Source organism: Arachis stenosperma, chromosome 1, assembly GCF_014773155.1.
Source record: "Arachis stenosperma cultivar V10309 chromosome 1, arast.V10309.gnm1.PFL2, whole genome shotgun sequence".
In the NCBI taxonomy this organism is placed as follows: Eukaryota; Viridiplantae; Streptophyta; class Magnoliopsida; order Fabales; family Fabaceae; genus Arachis; species Arachis stenosperma.
The window spans coordinates 432,875-454,581 of NC_080377.1; the positions used below are offsets into that span (position 1 = coordinate 432,875).

At 31.4% G+C, this 21,707-nt stretch overlaps 1 protein-coding gene across 3 annotated transcripts; it reads left to right on the forward strand.

Annotated features, from left to right (window-relative positions):
* Nucleotides 1-12,581: 12,581 nt before the first annotated feature.
* LOC130945563 (L-ascorbate oxidase homolog) lies at nt 12,582-19,091 on the forward strand. Of its 3 annotated transcripts, none has more exons than XM_057874275.1 (8): nt 12,582-12,668; nt 12,753-12,907; nt 13,010-13,119; nt 14,366-14,636; nt 15,154-15,677; nt 16,971-17,342; nt 17,947-18,025; nt 18,572-19,091. In XM_057874275.1, the coding sequence occupies exons 2-8, from the start codon at nt 12,758-12,760 to the stop codon at nt 18,776-18,778; spliced, it is 1,713 nt and encodes a 570-aa protein (XP_057730258.1). In that variant the 5' UTR covers nt 12,582-12,668; nt 12,753-12,757; the 3' UTR covers nt 18,779-19,091. The 3 variants fall into 3 exon arrangements, with proteins under 3 accessions (XP_057730258.1, XP_057730264.1, XP_057730268.1); XM_057874281.1 differs by having other exon boundaries at nt 12,595-12,668; nt 12,750-12,907; XM_057874285.1 differs by lacking the exon at nt 12,582-12,668 and having other exon boundaries at nt 12,676-12,907; nt 15,154-15,250; nt 15,332-15,677.
* Nucleotides 19,092-21,707: the final 2,616 nt, after the last annotated feature.

Genomic DNA, 21,707 nt, shown 5'->3' on the forward strand with positions numbered 1-21,707 from the left:
GGATTTTGTGATGCAGATTATACGGGAGATCGAATGGATAGAAGGAGCACCTCGGGCATGTGTTGCTTTCTTGGAAGCTCACTCAACATGTGGTCAAGCAAGAAACAAGCCACAGTGGCTCTATCCACAGCTGAAGCTGAATATATATCCGCATCTGCTTGTTGTTCACAATTAATTTGGCTAAAAACTCAATTGGAAGATTACAAATTAAAAATCAATAGCATACCCTTATTTTGTGACAACATGAGTGCAATAAATATTTCCAAAAATCCTGTTCTGCACTCAAGAACAAAGCACATTGAAATCAAATATCATTTTATTAGAGAACATGTGCAAAAGGGTACTATTGATATTCAATTTGTAAAATCTGAAGAACAACTTGCTGATATTTTTACAAAACCCCTCTGTGAAGATAGATTCTGTTTGTTAAGGAAAAGTTTGGGAATGATTGATTTAAATCATGTTAAAAATTTGTGAATTTCTGATTCTGTCCAGTTTTATCTCGTAGGAATGGATGAGATAAAAACAAGGCATGCTGGAGGAGCTATGATTAAGGGGGAGGCTGCGCAGACTTTGCTTCTAATGGGCCCCACATAATCAAGTTTGACCCCTCGTTGAATTTTTACTGGTTCCTCATTTTATGATGATCAAATCTTTTGATTGTCATTTCAAATCTCATTGGAAGTGGTTATTGTCAAATCAAATCCATCTATTCATCTAATCCCTTGAAACTAGGAAACCACTTTTTCAAAAACCCCTTGGTTAATAACCGCACCATTATGGTTATTAACTTCCCCATCATCTCTCTCCAATCCTCATTAATTGCACCACTAACCTCCTCTCCCCTCACTCTCTTTCGGCACTCCCACCCTTTCATATTCAACTTCTCCATTCCTCCTAACATGAAAAAGAAAACGGCACAAAAGAGAAGTGGCCAAACCACCATTCCAAAAAGTCCACCGTTCTCATCACCTCAAACTCATATACATATCCATCTTCATTCTACCTCCTCTTCTACTCCATCACCTCCTTCCAAAAGGACCGAAACCATGCGTCGCAAAGTCATCGCTCACAAATCTTCAGGGAGAGGAAAGAACAAGGAGCCTAGCGTTCAAGAAGAAGAAGAGGAATCACATACTTCTCCACCACCATCACCGCTGAAAAAACCTACTCCAACCACAAAAAGCTTTCAGAAAAGGCCGAAAAGCTTTGTTCTGCATGATACAAGAGAGCCTGCAAATTTGGAGTCTCTCGACTTCAAGAACAAATTTCACAAAACTCACTCCCATTTTGATCCCTCTCGGTTCTACTCATGTGCTTTCTATGAATTTCATAAAGAGGTTTTGCTAAAACGCCCTCTCTGTCTTTCATATCTGGTAAATCTTGAGAAACTGGCAACCAAAGGAATCAACTTTTCTTCCATGTTTGATGCTCTGAAGTGGACTCCACTGCTTCACATTCAGAAACTTGTTTACCCGGGGCTGGTCTGGGAATTCTATGCAAACATGCGTTTGATTGATGGGTCAATTCACTCTTACGTCAAACGTGTTTACATGACCCTCAATCCTCAAACCATAGGCGCTGCTCTTGGATATGAAGAAAAAGGGCCAAAAGTTTACATGGTTGATAAGTGGGATGATCAAGTTGGCAATGCACAACAAACAGTCTTGCAACACATCTGTGCAAATCTCTCTAGTTTGGATGGACTGATCCCAACTCATCGAGCACTCGGCCCTGAGAACTCTCTGTTGCACCGTATCATCACTCACATTCTCACTCCACAAGGCGGTTCTCACCACAGAGTAACAGTTTCTAATTCTATCATTTTATTTGCTCTTCTTACTTCTTCCCAAATTTCATTTGCTTATGTTATGATACGCCATATGTGGGAAGCAGTAAAAAGTACAAAAAAGGCTAACCTTCCATATGGCATGTTTCTCACATGTATATTTGAGTATTTTAAGGTTGATTTGACTAATGAAACTATTGAGAACAAGATTTCAATGATTAAAGGAGGAGGAATTTCGGGCAAGAAAGGCAAGAAATCTGTTCCCTCTGAACCATCTCTCAGTGATCTGGAGAGCCATCCTGAACCCTCAAATGTTACTGAATCAATCCGGGAGGTTCTCAATGAGATGCGCAACATGTCCAAGTTGATGTTCAAATCCCACAAGACTGCCAGAAAATTGGAATATGAACAGGAAAGGGCTTGGAAGAAATGTCATGATAGAGTTGGCTTCATGATAAAGAGCTTTGATGATGAAATGGGAACAGGGGATTTTGAAGCTGATTCCGGTTCAGAATTCAATCTTTCTGATGATTGATGGCTGCTGTTTACTTTTATTTGATATTGGCTTCATTAGGCTCAATCTATTTTTGTATAAGCATGACTTGATACTCACTGCTCTGTGATACTTTGATACACTCTTGTTACTCTGTTATGAATATTTTGCTCTGTTAATCATGTTTTGTGCAGGTGCCCCTTGGATGACAAAAGGGGGAGGAAATTTAGTTTCCAAAATTGAAATTGGAACAAATAAAAACAGGGGCTAGAACAGGGGATAAGAACAGGGATAAAATTTTCAAATTGAAAATTCATGATCACCCTTGTTCAAAAAATGCATGTTGTTATGGCATTTGTTTTACTATGATCACTGTTGATTGAACTGCATTTGGATTTTTGTTCATCATGATTAGTTTATTTGGCATTTGGTTTATAATGATGTTTAATTTATGTTGATGCCTGGCTGTTGATTCATCATTGATAAACTTGTTGGATTGAAAATTTATTTTTGGCAGTTCCTTTAAATTGTATAAAGTATCAAAAACTGCCTTATTTTGCTTTACAAATATTTTCCATCATGTTGTTTTGCTCTGATATATTAAACAGAAAAATGTTTGGATATTTTTTATGTATGTAATTATTGAGCAGAAAATCAGTTTATGATATCAAATGAGTTTTGATGATCAATTTAAAACTGCTCATAAATCAAGCATTCAACATTTCAAAATTAATATGTTGAATAACATTGGTACTTGTAGCTTGATTTAAATATCACAGGTTTAGTGCATCCCTTACTAAAATAGCATACATCAAGGGGGAGCCATGTGATAATTTGAAAGGGGGAGGAATTCAATCCTCAAGGGAGTACTCGTACTCTAATCTTTAATTTCTTTCCATTTCAATTTTAATAATGTTTGTCATCAAGGGGGAGATTGATGAGTTTGGAAAACTCTAATTTAATTTGATGATGAACAAACATTATTAAAAACAATTAATTACAAAATTATTAATTTGATCTTAATTCATACTTGCTTAATTAATAATTTTGTTGTGCAGATTTTTGTTGGGCCGAAAATAAAGGAAATCTACAGCAAGCCCAATTTGATTAAAAATTATTCAGCATTCATACAAATGGTTTTAATCATTGAGGCTGAATTGGTTTGGGCCAGACTTAAATATGCAAGCCCAAACCTATTGTTGGTGTACAACCAACTTGTTTGGTCCGAAACAAAAAAAGGGGGAGATGGGACACAATATTGCTTTATTTATTTAATCAAAAACCCATTCCCTTGATCATGGTTGCATACTCCAACGGATATCACTTTTATTCCTTGATGGAATTCAAATTTTATTAAATGGAGTTATTGCAGACCTTGGAACAATGAGAGAGAACTTGACTTTGATTTGATGGGAATCATTATGATTAATGCTACACGCTAACCCACTAGGGAAGTAAAAGTAACCCTTCAATTTGTTACATTTCATTTAATTGCTTTTACTCTAATTTCACATTCTCTCTCATCTCTTTCTTCTTCTTTCTTCGGTCATTAACCAGGAAGCCATGGAAGCTACTTGGAGCTACCGAAAGGAAAGGAAAGCAAGCCTAAAGACCATCGAATTGATGGCGCGAAAAAGAAAAAGAAAAGTATGCTGTGGCTGAGATTATCACCTAATCTGGTAAGATTTGGTGAGGTAATCTCGGATCCTTCACACTCAAAAAGAAGGATGAAGATTCGGCCAGCAAGGAAGATCTTTGGAGGCATGGCTTGTCTTTGATTCTGCTCAACCACCACAGGAAGTAGCTAGAGTGGCGAAGTGATGGTTGAGGCAGAGATTGAAGCAGATGAAGTCATCATCATCATGAAGCATCAAGGGCCAGAAATCCATCTTGGAGAGGAAGCCAAGGATGGAGCGCTCGGATTGATGAAGAGTGATGACCAAGGAAGGACTAGAGGTATTTGCATGTTGGTTTTTGCATGAGTTACCTCTTCTCTCTGTGTGGCCGAACCGGTTTTGTTGTGAAGGAAAAGAAGCTGAGCTTGGGTTTGTGTTTCAACTGTGAAGGCTTCACTTCTCTATAAAAGAGGTGAACAGTCATGGTTTGATTCAAGGAGAAAATTTGAGAGTGCAAGGCACAGAGTTCTCAGAGCTACCTAAGCTAGCAGTTCTTCTTCTCCTTCAATGTTTTCTGTTTAGTATTTTTCTGTTTAATTTTGTCATGTCTTGAGTCTCATGGAAAAAGGCAAACAGTGAAGTTTGTATGAAAAAGCCATAGAGCGGAAAAAGGCAGAGAGTGCAAAATTAAAAGAAAAAGCCATAGATGTCTTAGAGTTCCTTTGTACATCTGTGTTGTGTTTCATGATTCTGTGGGAATCTCCTTGTAAGTTGGGTTAGCACTTTACAAGTTGTAATCTGGATGATTATAGTGAAATTCCATCATTGTTGTGATGGAGACTGGATGTAGGCTGCACTGCACTTAGCAGCTGAACCAGGATATATCTGTGTGTTATCTTCTCTCTCTTCCTACTTCAATTCTGTTTTTACTGTTCAGATGAAAAATCAAAAATGTCTCGTGTCAAGTGACGAGACAAAATGAAAATGTCTCGTGGCTAGGGACGAGCAAAAAAAAAAACAGAAAAACTTCCTCTAAGTCTAACAAGTGTCAGCAAGCAAAAATGGGCTAAGATTCAACCCTCCCCCTTCTCTTAGCCACTAAAACTATCACATATAACTTTGTTTTAATTTTAATCTTATGATCAAACTCATTTCAAATTATATTACAAAATTTAGTTATAATCAAACGTACTCAAAGTAAAAATCAAATTCAAGAATCCAATCAAAATTTAAATACGTGCTATAATAAAATTATAATCAAACACTTTTTAAATTATATTACGACCTTCAGTATAATCAAACGTATCCAAAATAATAATCAAACTCAAGAATCCAAATTAAAATTCAGACTCATACTATAATTAGATTGTAATTAAATACATTTCAAATCATCTTGTAAAATTTGATTATAATAGAACACACTAAAATTAATAATGAAATTCAAAATTCCAAATTATATTACAAAATTCCGATATAAACAAATGCGCTAAAGATAATAATCAAACTAAAGAATTCATATCAAAATTTAAACTTATGCTATAATTAAATTATAATCAAACACGTTCTAAATCATATCATAAAAAAATTCGATTATAATCAAAGAAGTTTTCTATACATGATTAAGATTGGTGAGCTGTATTTATCTCTTAAAGTTGGTTTTATAAAATCAAATTATGAATAATTGAATTGACCCTATATAATAAGGAGAGGTGCCAAAGGACTATGACTAAAGAAAACAAAAACCATTGAGCTTCCTCCAAAAGAAAGAAAAAAGAACAATAGCAAGTAAATTACATATTTGGTCAAACATTTGCTAAATGGATTTCATCCATGCTCCTCATGAGTGCAAGAGTAGTTGAACAACCTCAAGAACTTTGAAGCAACTTGCACATCTGAGTCGGATAGCTCAATGCTGAAGGCCATTTCTTATAATCAAAGTGAGAAATGCTTCCAAGTGATCTTGGATAGCTCAATCAAAGTCTTGGATGTGTGTAACATCACAAGAGACACTGTCTCATGCAGATGAAGAAAAATATAAAATTTTTTCATTTATCTAATTATATATTAATATTTCAAAATCAAGAATATATAGAACAAGAAAGAAGGGGTGCAATTATGCCTAATTAAAAAAGAACCTTACCAATTATGCTTCGGAGCTAATCAATCACCTAATTTAGAAAGACATTGGGTGAAAGAGTCAGTTTTATATATCTCAATTTCTCAATCACAGAAGTTAATTGCAGTGTCAATGTGTCTTTGATTCTTTATTAAGAGCCATAAGAGTTTAATTTTAATAATACCAACCATCAACGTATTATCATCACATTCCAAAAAATACAAAATGATTCATGTAACAATAAATCTTTTAAAATTATGCAACTAATTAAAGTATAAACCACTTTATAGTGGGTGTTTATATATTTACCTAAATCACTGGAATATTACAAATTTTTATAGTACTCATACCATCTTTTAAGCCATTTTTTTAAAATTATTTTGTATTAGAATAAAATATATTTTTTAATTATTTTGTATGGAATAAAATATTTTCTTTTATTTCTAAATTATTATTGACTATGTAGAGTATTTTATTTAAAATTTGAGTACATGCATGTATTTACCTAAGTTATTAGAATATTACAAATTTTTATAGTACTCCTAATTTTTTAAAGCCATTTTTTTAAAATTGTTTTGCATAGGATAAAATATTTTTTGTAGTATAATTTAAATAAATTTATTACAAAATATTCATTAGTTATTAAAAATAGACAAAAGAGTATTGTATGAAATTTTAATTGATAGATCACAAATATTTTAAAGAAGTCTCGTAATTAAATATTTTGTTAGTTTTTTTTAATGTATGAAATAAAATATATATTTTTTAATTTTTAAATTATTAATTTTTTTAATAAATTTTTTAATAAATTATTAATTTTTTAACAGCATAGGAATTACTGTGTGTAATTCGAACCCAACTGGTTCGAATTACTATATCCGTGTATTTGTGTATAATTCGAACCCAGTTGGTTCGAATTATGTAGAAATGGAGTTCGAATTTAGCTGATTCGAACTACATATAAACGTGCATGGATGGATTCAGGATGCATCTTTCGTTTTAGCTTATTCGTGTAAAATTTTGCTCCCCTTGGCTTATTATTGTGATTTGTCCTTTTTTTCAATAATATTAAAGAGACAATAATATAAAATTATTTTAAGTAATTTAATATTTATAATTTTATTATATTTAAAATTATTTATTTATTTTAATAATAATTAAAAATATAAAATATAAAATAAATACATTAAAAAAATTGTAACTGTTTATAGTTCTTAAGTTATGATTTCAAATATTACTCCTTTTAAAACTTTTCATAAGATTCATAAAAAAAATATATTATCCCACATAAAATAATTCATTCTTGCCCTTTTAAAAGGGTCAACTTCTCATGATATATTCTTTTTTTGGTTAAAAATTTTGAAAATTTTTATTTAAATTAAATAAATACAGAAATTACGAAAATACATAAAATATAAAGTAATTACCTAAATGAACAATGGATCACATTTTGAATAATGAGAGGTGAAGTGGAAAATAAGCATATCTTGGCGACTGAAATTTCGTACTGTGATAATACGACACTGTTACGTATCTATGGTGTCCCCGAAATACGAGTTAAGTAGGAGAACGAATATTGAGCATCTGAAATACGCGTGAACTCAGAACAAGGTCTCAGTATCCGAGATACGTGTAAAACGCGTAATTCAGGTCTCAACATCCGAGATACACTCAAACATGTAATGCAGGTCTCAACACTCGAGATATGTGTATTATGGTGTAGGTGTCTCTGTACCCTAGATATGTTCGAGAAAAAATCTATATATATCCTCTCATCCTCAACCATCTCCTCACTATTCACAATTCAACCGTGATGTTACGCACTAACCGTATTGATACCCTACATACACTAAAGACGGCCATACTGAGCAACATGGGGGATAGGTAGCAAGAAGGTTGGACGGGTTGCATATAGATTTCTGGACGCGTTTTCAAACAATGGATTTACCAATAGGTTATTCTGGATTGAAGGAGATCAGCATGTGAGGGCAATGTTCGACGTACATGCAAGGCTAATGCCACAACATGTGATGGAGTGATATGCTGCGGTGCGTGACGTGGTTGTTGGTGGTGGGCCGTCCTCTTCGAGTCTTCAAGTAGTTCGCTGGATATAACACTGATCCACTGCGCCCACCCTCGTATTAGTGCCGAAGAAGATGATAACGAGGCGACTCAGATTTTGTTGCCGGGTCTGGGTCGTCCAACGAGACTTCTTCCTTTGATGAGTATGTGCCGGAGACTCCCACTAGCGGTAGTGCTCGGTTTCTCCTGCTTCCTCCTTTGTCCGTTCCTCAATTGTCAAAAATTTCAAGTCATTATTACACTTTAAATTTGGACACAATACAGCTAGATGATCCTTTCAATGCCAGCCAGAGAGGATTACAACACCGATGGTGGGTTGGAATTTTGGGTTGGCCATAGGTTTAGAAATCGTGATACTGTTCTAATAACAGTGAAGAACTACAGTATTCAAAGAAATGCATAGCACATTGTTTTGGAGTTGGATAGGCTTAAATACCACTGTCGTTGCAAGCAATTTACCAATGATTGTCCATAGAGTCTTCGTGTGGCACTATGTCAGAACTTGAACTACTGGTATATCTTACATATTATTTTGGACGAAATTAAAGTCTATTACGTTAATTATGTCTTGTACTAAATGTAGACATACACGATTATTTTTGTAGGGAGATGTGTAAGTTCGATGGAGCACATATCTATTTGACATCAACCATGTCTCAAAACCATGCTCAGTTAGATAGTAAATTGATTTGTAAGGTCATTCTACCTATAATAAAGACTGACCCCGTCGGTATCTATCCCAGTGTTGTAAAATGTGGTGTATCAAAGTTACCATTTCAAGCCATCGTATCGAAATGTGTGGATGACAAAGTAGAAAGTGATTGTTTAGATTTATGGTGACTAAAAAGAGTCGTACAATAAGATAACCGACCTCTTACAAGTTTTGCAAGAATGCCTCCTAGGTACGATTCACAACTGCATTGTTATTCCTTATTATGACGAGAACATGGTTGACGGAGATTGAAACCAACTTAATAAGGTCTTTTGGGCATTCCCTTCTTGCATTGAGGCAATTAAGCATTGTAAGCCTTTTGTGTCAGTGGATGGGATACACTTGTACGAAAAGTATGGGAGTGTGCTGTTAATTGTTGTGGTTCAAGATGTTAATAACAACATTCTTTCCAAAGCTTTTGCATTAGTCGAGTCTGAGACAACTGAGTCATGGTCATTTTTTCTCTCAAATTTGAGGTAGTATGTTACTCCGTAGCCGGGACTTTTTCTCATATCTAATAGATCGTAGACCATTTGCGTTGCCCTAAATGCACTTCACAGTAGAAGGCATCCTCCTTCCGCACATCATGTTTATTGCACATCATCCTGTGGCCTTATATATGTCTCAGAGCATATTTCGGATGTCTAGATTTGAATTACTCGTTTTACACATATCTTGGATATTGGGACTCTATTCCAAATTTATGCGTATCTCGGATGCTCAATATCCATTCTCACACTTAACACATATTCCTGATGCATTCTAGATACGTCACGACGTTGTATCGTCATAACATGGAGTCTCAGTTATGATATGACTTTACCTTTTAATATATGAGATGTGATACCATTTAGGTAATTATATTATATTTTATGTATTTTATATTTATTTAATTTAAATAAAAAATTCCAAAATCTTGTTATAAATAACTATAGCCTATCGATAATAATGTGAATGGATAAAGCATGGAAAAGCACCAGCAAGCGAGTAACTGTCCCAACAGGCAAAAGCAATGTAATAATATGTTGGTTGTGAAACTATGGCCTACATTACATTAATTGCCTGTTGGTTCTTAATTAGTTGAATCTCTCATAAAATTTATTTTCCTCTGCTTTAATTTGTTTTGGCTCCGGCATAATGACCTTTTTTTTTAAATAATAATAAAAAAAGAAGGCGGTTCTTTTATTATTGCATTGAAACGCTTACTAGTCCACTTTACGAATTCACATGGAACTATTATGATTTAGAATAGGTGCATTTATAAAATTACTCCGTAGAAAAAAAAAATATTATATACACCATCTTCTATATACACTTCTCTTGTATATTTTTTTTATTTTTGTTATTGAAAGAAATTTGATAAATGAAAAAAAATAATCATTTTTATATATCATAAAAAAAGATATATATAAGAAAATTTGAACACAAAAATAATGCAAATATTATTTAAAAAAACAAAAATTTAGAAATAATAATATTTTGTAAAATCATAGTTAGGAATCATAATTACCTAAATGTTTGGAAACAAAAATTAATATTCTGTAATCGTTTTATACGTGTAGTGATTCAATGTAATCGTTTTATACGTGTATCTAATCATATAATACTATATTAGTAAAAATAATTATTTTTATATTGATTACGTGAATAATCATTTAAAAGAACGATTGTAATTATACGACTGTGCAAAATATTTTATGCTTTTCGTAGCATCAAATTAAACTAGAAAAAAATTAGCTTTCATTTGTATGGAAAACTACATCTAGAACATTCTTTCAAAATGAATAATGAAAACGTATCAGTTGAATTAATATTCAATTTGACCTTTAAAATTTGAAGTTAGATTCAATTTGACTTTTAAAATTTTAATAAATTTAAATTGGACCTTAACTCATATTAACTCTTGAGTTAATCTCGGTTAATAAATATGTTAATTTTGTACATTAACTTATTTTTATTTAAAATTTTCACCCAAATTCTATGTAATCAAAATTTATTAAAATTCTAAAATCTTAATTGCTACTCCCAAAGCTGCACAATTTTTAAATTGAACATCTTCTCGAAAAATTAATTTAATTTTTGGGTTCACCAAGGATCGAACTCTTGACCTTTCAAATCTAGCACTTTAATATCATGTCATGATACCACTCATCCCAAAAACTTCAGCTGATGAAAAAATGTAACACTAATAATTATATCTCTAATACTCCATAAACCTCTATTGTACACATTGTATAAATATTTTATTGACTCCTCATACTTTCCCTATTAATCCTTAACAGCACATATATGCAAGTGAAGTGAGAAACCGGAAAAGACATAAAAAGAAGACAAAGTTGAAATCAGTGGCGAAATTTCAGGAGTTTAGTAGTCAAAAATCATAAAAGTGCCTGACTTTTGAAGTTACATTTTAACTTTAATAACGAGTACAGTTGTTGTCATTTATCATATCAACTAATATATTTTTTCTATTAAGTGTTTTAAAAAGTATATTTTAAATATACAAAATAAATTCTTTTTAGAACTATTTTATACCATAAACATTTGAATAATCTTGAGAATTTTATTTCACTAAGACATTGTTGCTAATAAAATATCTTCTATCAAAATTTTTAGTTTAACAATAATATCACATATTCACATTATTACAAAAAAAACGCCTATAATGTATTTGATGTTTATGAAAAATAATTGATTATACTATTGTAAAAAAAATTGATTATACTATTATAAAAAAATTAATAATAATATTATGATAAATTTAATTATTTTACTATATCGAATTTAATTATTCTAATAATTAATTATTTTATAATAATAATAATAATAATAATAATAATAATAATAATAATTAATAGTACTTTGCTAGTCCATGTACCAGCTTATTAAGAAAAGAATAAAGACTATATATATTTACAAATAATTATGAAAATTTTCGAAAAGCTAACATGTTATTTTTTTTAATATTATACACATACAAGTTTAAAATGACTAAAATTCACTTTTTTTTAACTTATTATGAATGTATTTAAAAAATACGCCAAGCTTGTACTTTGTATATAAACATGTTATAATATTTATATTGTCAATTATATACAATTCTTGAGGTGAGAATTATTCACATCTTATGGTCAACAAACAATAATCAATATTGTCAAAAAAAAATCTTAATAATAATATTCATATGAATAATCTTACTTCTTACATAGATCTATGACATATATAATTTTTAAAGTGATATAATTGGATTCTATATTTACACAAATTAGATAAATTTGAATTCAAGAATTTCAAATTTAGCTTCTTAATTAATGAATATCTGAACCTAATTATATTAAAACAATTAATAATTTAATAATATATTAAATAATTAGTTGTGGATAAAATAAGAACAAAAAATTAATAATAAAAAAACAGAAACATACATTGATAAGTGTTAATTTTATAGAATTAAAAAAATAAAGTGAAAACTTAGATACAGTCGACTTCACATGAAGTTAATACTGAGAGTCGTTAAATAAAAATTTAATTAATCAAATTATCTAACAGTTCTTAGTTATCAACTTCACGTTGTACCTGAGTTTCCACCAAAAAATAATTAGACTTACTATTTAGTGCTCCAATTATTTCTGATACTTGATATGTTGATTCTTGAGTTTGAAGCAATAGGTAAGAAAGCAATCAAAAGTCAAAACGCGTTGACAGCGCCGAATATGAATGATCAATTTGCAACCTTAAACTAAGCAATAACCATCCATTTAAATATTCTAAAATTAAAATTTATCATATCACTCAGTTTTTCATATAAATATAACGAAAAGGTTCAGCAGTTTCACTCCTCAGAACCATAGAACTAGCTGGTACTTTTCATTTTTCAATGCTCTCATTATAACGTTTTGCATTAAAATTAAACTTGTATATATCTTGTGCTTATTTTGTAGTAGACTTGATGGGATCAAAAGGGTTGGTGCATTTGTTCTGTATTGTTGTGACTCTAGTGAGTGTGTGTTTGGTGCAACTGAAAGCAGAAGATGCATACAAGTATTTCACATGGACTGTGACTTATGGAACACTCTCTCCTCTTGGTACACCCCAGAAGGTAGTAATTAAGGTTTAGTTTAATTTAATTATATGATCTTTCAATTAATGTAGTATTATTTTTCTTTGCTTATTGATGAGGTTTTTGTTTTTTATTTTTAAGGTGATTTTGATCAATGGTCAATTTCCTGGGCCTCAACTTGACTTGGTAACAAACGACAATGTAGTTCTTAACCTTATCAACAAGTTGGATGAGCCATTTTTACTCACTTGGTGAGTTTCTCTGTTTATCCGTGTGCCTTTTCTTTCCCCTGCTTTTTAACATAAACATATTAATTTTATGGTGTGCATTTAATTTTCTGTATTGTCAACTTCTCATGCTATCATTGTGGCTTCGGAGTATTCAAATGTGTCATCTAAGAATGCCTTTGGAAGAAAAATTTAGAGGAAGAGATAGAAACGAAAATATTAAGACTGAGAAATTAAATTAAGTTTTTATATTATATTTAGTATAAAACATATAAGATTGAGTTATATTTAGAATTAAAATTTAAAAAGTTAAATGAACATATTTTTTGTAAGAAATGTTATTAAAATTTTAGTTTTTGTTTTTAAAAATTTCAATCTCTTATATCTCAATTTTTTAAAAATACTGAAAAACTGAAATTTTATACTCTATAATTAAAATTTTAATTTTAGTCTAATCACTAAATACAATATTCAGTCACATTTTTTTTTAGTCTTAGTTTTAATCCTAAAACAAATGCAGAGTGTGAGAGAAATGTCGTTGGTAGAAGGTTAAATTTATCCTGAGAAAAATTTTTTAATATAAAAATAAAATAAATAGATAAAAATATACATAAAATAATTTAAAATAAACAAAAGTATAAATTAAAGATTCATAAATATAAAAATACACTCCAAAAAATATTTTTAATAAACAAGAAGTATTATACTATTAGTAAAGGTTTGATATTCATGAATTTTAGTGTGTATTTTTTGTTCATTAAAAACAATTTTTAGAATACACTTTGATATTTATAAATTTTGGTATGTATTTTTTTCGCTTCAAGCTCTTTTACATGTACTTTTATCTATTTATTCTATAAATAAAATATTTTAGAGTACTTTTTTACCATAAATAAAAAAGTCATATATTGCATTCTTACATAGCTAATTTGCTAGATATGCATTGATTTGGATTTGGATCTTCTAGATTTTGAATTTTACTTTAGAAGATAAAATATGATTTATTACAATTTATTTCATAAGTGATACCAAGAAAAGATACGAGAGAGAAAATATTCAATAGTAAGAGATCTCACTTTATTTTTTAAAGTGAAAATATAAAATTTAGAGGATCCAAATTCCATTGATTTAGAGAAAGTAAGTGACGATCTGGGAAAATATTTAGCTGAATTTAGCTACAAGATTTTGCATTCCTTCAAGTAAAAATTTAAAAGCAAAACAAATGAATTTTCCATCAGTTTTCTAATACTCTGTTTTCTTGATGAAACAGGAATGGTATTAAACAAAGGAAAAACTCATGGCAAGATGGGGTATTGGGAACCAACTGTCCTATCCCTCCAAACTCAAACTACACTTACAAGTTTCAGGCAAAGGATCAAATTGGAACATACTCATATTTTCCATCAACTCACCTCCATAAAGCAGCTGGAGGATTTGGAGGACTCAATGTGTACCATAGATCAGTAATCCCAGTTCCTTATCCATACCCTGATGGAGATTTTACTTTGCTCATTGCTGATTGGTACAAAACTGGCCACAAGGTAAAACTATATATATAACACTTCTCTAAACTAGATCATCATATTTTTGTCTTCTTTCTTCATTCATCAACTTATTAATCTTTTGTAAAGCTAAGTACTATTTTGATGCATGTGTTTGTAGTTACACTAAGTAGTTTTTAGTTGGTAACTTTGTTAATTAATAGTGTGTATAATTTTAGACTAATTAAACACTTGCTATTTCTTAAAACAATTATTCTTTTGAAGAAAAATAAACTTTCGAGAGTATCTGTATTGGATGATTGGATCCTGTCTTTATTCCTCGTCACAATAAAAAGTTAGAGATTAATTTTGATGCATTTTACATAGTCGTCCAATCACAAACAATCGTTTGGATGACCATTCACTAGTCAATGTAAAAAGTAGTTACTTTTGCTATTTCATACGCATCAATGCATTCTTCTTCCTTGCAAATTCGCCACCAAGAGCTAGAAATTGAATTCAAATTGTTTGTTATCATGCAAACCATATTCATAGTTTTTTGTTCTGATATTTACAGGCATTACAACAATCTTTAGATTCCGGAAAATCTCTTTCCTTCCCTGATGGTCTCCTTATCAATGGCCAGGCACATACTACTCTCAATGGTGACCAGGGTATGTTCTTTGCTTTAACAAATGTTGAAACTTTCAAACATGTTTGCACTAACCAACATTATTGTTTATGTTCAATTTCAGGAAAGACCTACATGTTCAGGATCTCAAATATGGGGCTATCAACCTCAATTAACTTCAGAATTCAGGGTCATTCATTGAAGCTAGTAGAAATTGAAGGGTCACACACTATTCAAAACATGTATGACTCCCTTGATGTCCATGCTGGCCAATCATTTTCAGTATTGGTGACCTTGAATCAGTCTCCAAAAGACTACTATATTGTTGCCTCAACAAGATTTTCCAGGAAAGTTCTCACTGCTACTGCACTGCTTCACTATTCAAACTCTCATTCACCTGCTTCTGGACCTCTTCCTAGCCCCCCTGCTTACCACTATCATTGGTCTGTCAGGCAAGCAAGATCCTTTAGGTAACTAAATATCAAATCATTTCTCTTCAAAGTTTATGCGATTAGGTAAAAAATAAAAGAATAGTTATATTCCGGGACTTACCTAAAATCGGATAATTGGGCTTGAATGAGAGGCCAAACGCTAAAGGAAGGTGGTTTTCGACTTACTTTATGTCTGAGAGCCGCCGTCCGAGTTGAGTATGTGAGAGAATGGGGGGTAGTACCTACAAAAACAATGCCTAAGTTAGCAAGAGGTTTAACAGATTTTAAAATGTATTGGAACTTAGATTTACCTGAGTGTGTCAATGTATTTATAGGTGATGATCCAATAACCACCATCGGAGTAGTCCTACTTCTGAAGGTGGATAACCATTCCTTTATCTTAGAGTTGTTGAGATATCTTTTCTAGAAATGGGTGAGTGATTTTAGGGGGCAGTTGCTTATTTGAATAAGTGTTATCTGCTAGTTTATGTTGAATCCGACCTCTTTGAGAAGGTCAGACAAATGGTAAAGGTCATCCTTTAGATTGGGTCTTTTTGACTTACTTGGACCTAAACCATAGTATTACGTCAGGGCATGAACAAGTTAAATATCTAATACATTTTTTTCATGTCGATCAAGTGTGTTAAGATAAAAAGGTCTGTTTTATTTGAATGAATCAACAAAAATCAAACTCTAGACCTAATAACATATCAAGACATCATTATGCAAAAAATTTAAGATGTTGTATTACATTGATTATATATCTAACTACCAAATTAAATTCAAGTAAGTAACCTTCACTTTACTCCCATCTATCTATATTCTTGATATGTTACATGCATGATTATGAGAACTGAATCAAACTGGTTAGTTAGTCTAGGTTAATCTAGAACCGACTACTAAGGTTTAAGGTAAAAAATGGTTACTAGCAAATCGGTCAAAAATTGAGAAAAACTAGTCAGAAAATTAATAAAATGATCGAATCGGTTTGGTTTTTAGCGGGTAACCAGTTATTTAAAAAGATTAAAATGTTGAGTTATATAAATATCAAGAACTATATTAGATATGCCAATAAGTTATAACTCAAATGGCATATTCTCTCCATACTTAATTAAGAGGTCGCAGAAACTATATTAAATATACACCAAAATTAGTTACCAGTATATAATACAAATTAAAATAGCGAATTTTATTGTACACTTAACATTTTTGAAACATTAAATAGTTACATGTCTAACAACCAAATTTAATTGAAGTAAATAACCCTCACTATGCTCCCATCTATCTAGATTGTTGATCAGTTACAATATTGATGGATTGTTGTTGTTGCAGATGGAATCTGACAGCAAATGCGGCGAGGCCAAACCCGCAAGGATCATACCATTATGGGAAAATAACTCCAACAAAGACAATTGTGTTGGCAAATTCAGCAGCTATGATCAACGGAAAAAAACGTTATGCTGTGAACAAGGTTTCCTATGTGAACCCTGATACCCCTCTCAAGCTTGCCGATTACTTCAACATCCCCGGAATTTTCAGTGTGGATTCAATTCAAAGCCTTCCTTCTAATGGACCCGCTTCGGCGCAGATAGCTACTTCTGTCATTCCAAATTCTCTTCACGACTTCATTGAGGTTGTTTTCCAGAACAATGAGAACACTATGCAATCTTGGCACCTTGAAGGCTATGATTTTTGGGTCGTAGGGTATGTAATGTCAACCTAATTCTCTTCTTTCTTCAAATTTTCTTTACATGTTTTAGAAGCAATTAATTATGGTAGAAACTTAGGTGCAGTCGGTTTCACGTGAAGTTGATACTGAGCACCGTTAGATGATTTGACTGATTTGACTAAATTTTCATCTAACAGCTTTCAACTATCAATTTCACGTGAAGTCGGCTGTACTTGAGTTTTCACCATTAATTATATAGGTTTAGAAGCAGGTATAAGACTTGGGATTTATAGGTGGAAACTTACATGCAGTAGTTGTCTAAGTTACTAGTTAAGATTATCTAATGATTCTCAGTTAGCAACTTCGTATAAAAGACAAATATACGTGAGTCTTGGTCGGAATTATAACATTGATACTAATCAAAATTAATTTTGAAAATCACATCTTTTCTAAACAGTGAAGCAACCACATACTCAGATGCAGTTGACTTCACGTGAAGTTGATAGTTAAGAACCGTTAGATGAAAATTTAGTCAAATCAGTCAAATCATCTAACCGCTCTCAATTATCAACTTTACGTGAAGTTAACTACACCTAAGTTTCTACCCATATTTAATGATGCTCGTTGCAACCGTTACAGTTATGGTTTTGGAGAGTGGACACCAGCCAAGAGAAGATCCTACAATCTTGTGGATGCCGTGACAAGACATACTGCACAGGTAACTATAATTAGAATGAGACGAAATACTCAATTGGCTGCTTGGCGAAGATTTCAGGACAAATTAGACTATTAAAATTAAGATAATATAAAATGTTTTATATATTCTTTTAATTACATGAGTTTTTTTTTATAATCATTCACGTGATCTAATATAAAAGGTAATTATTTTTGTTAATATGATATTACAAGATTAAATGCATACATAAAATTATTTTATATTGATAGTACATCAAAATTAAATTTTTAGTCTTTTTATGTAACATTTTCAAAAAAGAATATAGTAATACATATTTGAATAGAATATATGTCTATCATTTTTTAGTTGAAAGAATTACTTATAAAGAAATTACTTTTAAAAAGATAGATCTGTATTTAGTATAAGTGTGCTGAAAGTAAATTTTATTTATTTACTTGTACAAAAGGTGATTTCCGAACCTCAAAAAATAATTTTGAAAATACAAAACAAAACCAAACAAAATTAGAGCCTAGTGTCAAATAAAAATGTACTGTGCTTACCTATCTTGTGTTGTGTAAATTAATGTAGGTATATCCAAATGGTTGGACAACAATATTGGTGTCGTTGGACAATGAAGGTATGTGGAACTTGAGGTCTGCAATATGGGAGAGGCAGTATCTTGGGCAGCAATTGTATCTCAGAGTCTGGACTGCTCAAAAAAGCCTTTCTACTGAATATAATATTCCTGCTAATGTCTTGCTTTGTGGCAAAGTCAACGGACATCATCACCCTTAGTAATTCACATCAACATATGCAATATATTTTGGTGTCATTTTCTAGTCATGAGGGGTTGACTAAAATTGAAGATTGAAAGAAGAAAAATGACGAAGAGAGAATTTGAATTATCATTTTCATGGTAAAATATGTAAAGTTAAAGAGACACTTGATGAGAATTCGGTGATTGCTCTCTTATATATTTGGAGAAGTTATATTTTATTTTTAGGGTTAAGTACGATTTTGGTCTCTAGCATAGAGACTGAAAATTTATTTTGTCTCTGGCTTTTTTTTTGCTATAAAATGGTCTCAAAGGTTTTAGTTTGTTTTAAAATCATCTTTCGGACAAAAATATCCTTCCTCCTTTATCCCCAAAATCAACCAAATGCAGAAACAGAAGCAAGTAGAAGCAGAATGCAGAAACAGAAGCAAGTAGAAGCAGAATACAGAAACAGAAACAGGCAGAAGCAGAAAGCAAAAGCAATGAAACAACAACAACAATAAAACAACAACAACTAGAAGAATAACACCAACAACAATAATGGATAATAAAATCAGAACAACAAAAGCAAAACCAGAAGCATAAGCAAAAACAGAAATATAAGTAAAAGCAAAAGCAGAAACGGCTAAGAGCATCGACGACCGAACAAGGAGGAGGGGCAGAAACGGCGAGCGGCGCGCGAGTGGCGACGGCAACGCTAAACGCGGTCTCCCTCTCTCTTCCGATCTCTCTCTTCTCCCTTTCTCCTCTCTTCATCCGTGTGTGTGTGGCGGTTTCCCCTTCTCTCCATCACAGGCGGCGACGCGAGGTGCTACCTTCTCTTCCCCCTTCTTCTCTCCCCTCCCCCCATTCTCTTTCCCTCTCTTCCCTTTCTTTCTTTTTTTTTATTTTATAATTTAAAAAAAAAGATAATTTGATAATAAAAATAAAAAATTTAATAAAAATTACAATTTTAAAATAAATTGAAATTTTTGGAATCATTTTGTAGCGAAAAAATGATCGACAGAATAAATTTTTAGCCTTTACGTTAGAGACCAAAATCGATCGTACTTAACCCTTATTTTTACCAAAAATGTTTAAATTTTGTCATAGTTTAGTATTTAGGTTGACACTCTCCTTAATGCCCAAATTTCATAATTATTTTATTTTTTAGTTTTGAACCCATTTTTGGAAAAACTATTTTGCTTCGTTGAATGACCCCTTCCAATGCAAAGACATAATGTTTAAATCTAACCTCTTGCAAAACTCAACTAAATCCAACCGAACTTCATGATTGTCCCTAGTTTTATCAATATTTATTATTGTGTAAATAATATTACTAAATATATTCTTCTCAATATATATCACACCGAGACAAACATATATTATTAGACTAGGTAATCTTTTAATTTTAAATAAGTCAAGTTTAAAAAGTAAAAACAAATTTTGTCAATTTTATTAAATCTCATACTTTAGCATTGTAACTAATACTCTGGTCTGAGTCAACTATTTTTTTTTATATATATACTAATAGTAGATTATGTTAGAATTTTTATTCTAATTATAATCTAATTTATTAATATAGAAATTAGTTTTGGTGATATTGTAATTATTAATTAATTATATTGATAGATAGTTTGTTCTTTGATGAAAAGAATACGACTATTTATAAATTTTATAAAGTTTAGATCTCCAATTCTGATTACACAAGTGATTATTTTATATTTTTCTAAAATACTGCTTCATCAGCAAGTATAAAAATGTATTTTGACATTAACTTTTTAGAATTAACACATCCCACCAAATTTAAATCTGTGTATCCAACAATTTTTAAATTGTCGGTTCGTTTATATGTAAGCATAAAATCCTTGATCCCTTGAAGATACCTTAAGACTTTCTTTGTTACTCAACAATGGATAATTCCTAGATTACTTTGATATTTTCCCAACATGCTAGCAGCAAAAGCAATGTCAGATCTTGTATAGACCTAAGCATACATTAGACTTTGAATGGCTGAAGCATAAGGAATATTTTACATCTGTTCCTTTTTAAGTTCATTTTTGGGATATTAATTTAAACAGAATTTGTCTCCTTTTACAATAGGTGCAACACTTGGTGAATAATTTTGCATTTTAAACCTCTTAAGAACTTTATTAATATAGGCTTTTTGAGATAAATATAAAATTCATTTATGTTTATCTCTATGAATCTTTATGCCAATGACATAAGATATATCACCCACATCTTTCATATCAAAATGTCTAGAAAAAAATTGTTTCACTTCATGTAACAATTCTAAATCATTTGTTGCAAGTAAAATATCATCTACATATAAGATGAGAAATATGATCTTACTCCAACTAACTTTGTGATATATACATTGATCATAAATATTTTTAATAAATCCAAATGAAGAAATCACATTGTGAAACTTTAAATACCACTGTCTAAAAACTTGCTTAAAACCATACATTGCTCTCTTAAATTTGCAAACTAACTCCTTACCAGCACTTGAGATAAACCCTTCGGGTTGTCTCATAAACCTCTTCTTCCAAATCTCCATTAAGAAAGGCAATTTTCACATCTATTTGATGCAATTCCATGTCAAAATGTGCTACCAATGCCATAATGATTCGGAAAGAGTCTTTCTTTAAAACAGGAAAAAAGGTTTTCTTGTAGTGAACTCCTTCCCTTTGAGTAAATCCTTTGACAACAAGTCGAGACTTGTAGTGCTCAATATTGCCTGATGAATCCTTCTTGGTCTTAAAGACCTATTTACAGTCAATGGCCTTTTTTCCATCAGGTAATTTTACAAATCCCAAATTTGATTATTCGCCATAGATATCATTTCATCCTTCATAGCATCTAGCCATAAATTGGAATGACCACTTTCTATTACTTGTGAAAACGTCGTTGGGTCATTTTCATCACAAACATCATAGTCAGACTCAGTAAGATATACTACATAGT

Bases quoted from the DNA above. Each gene is read 5' to 3' on its own strand.
- LOC130945563 (XM_057874275.1), top strand. From the start codon at position 12,758: ATGGGATCAAAAGGGTTGGTGCATTTGTTCTGTATTGTTGTGACTCTA. The intron at 12,908-13,009 runs GTAGTAATTAAG...TTTATTTTTAAG, and splicing joins CTCTTGGTACACCCCAGAAG to GTGATTTTGATCAATGGTCA. The intron at 13,120-14,365 runs GTGAGTTTCTCT...TTGATGAAACAG, and splicing joins GAGCCATTTTTACTCACTTG to GAATGGTATTAAACAAAGGA.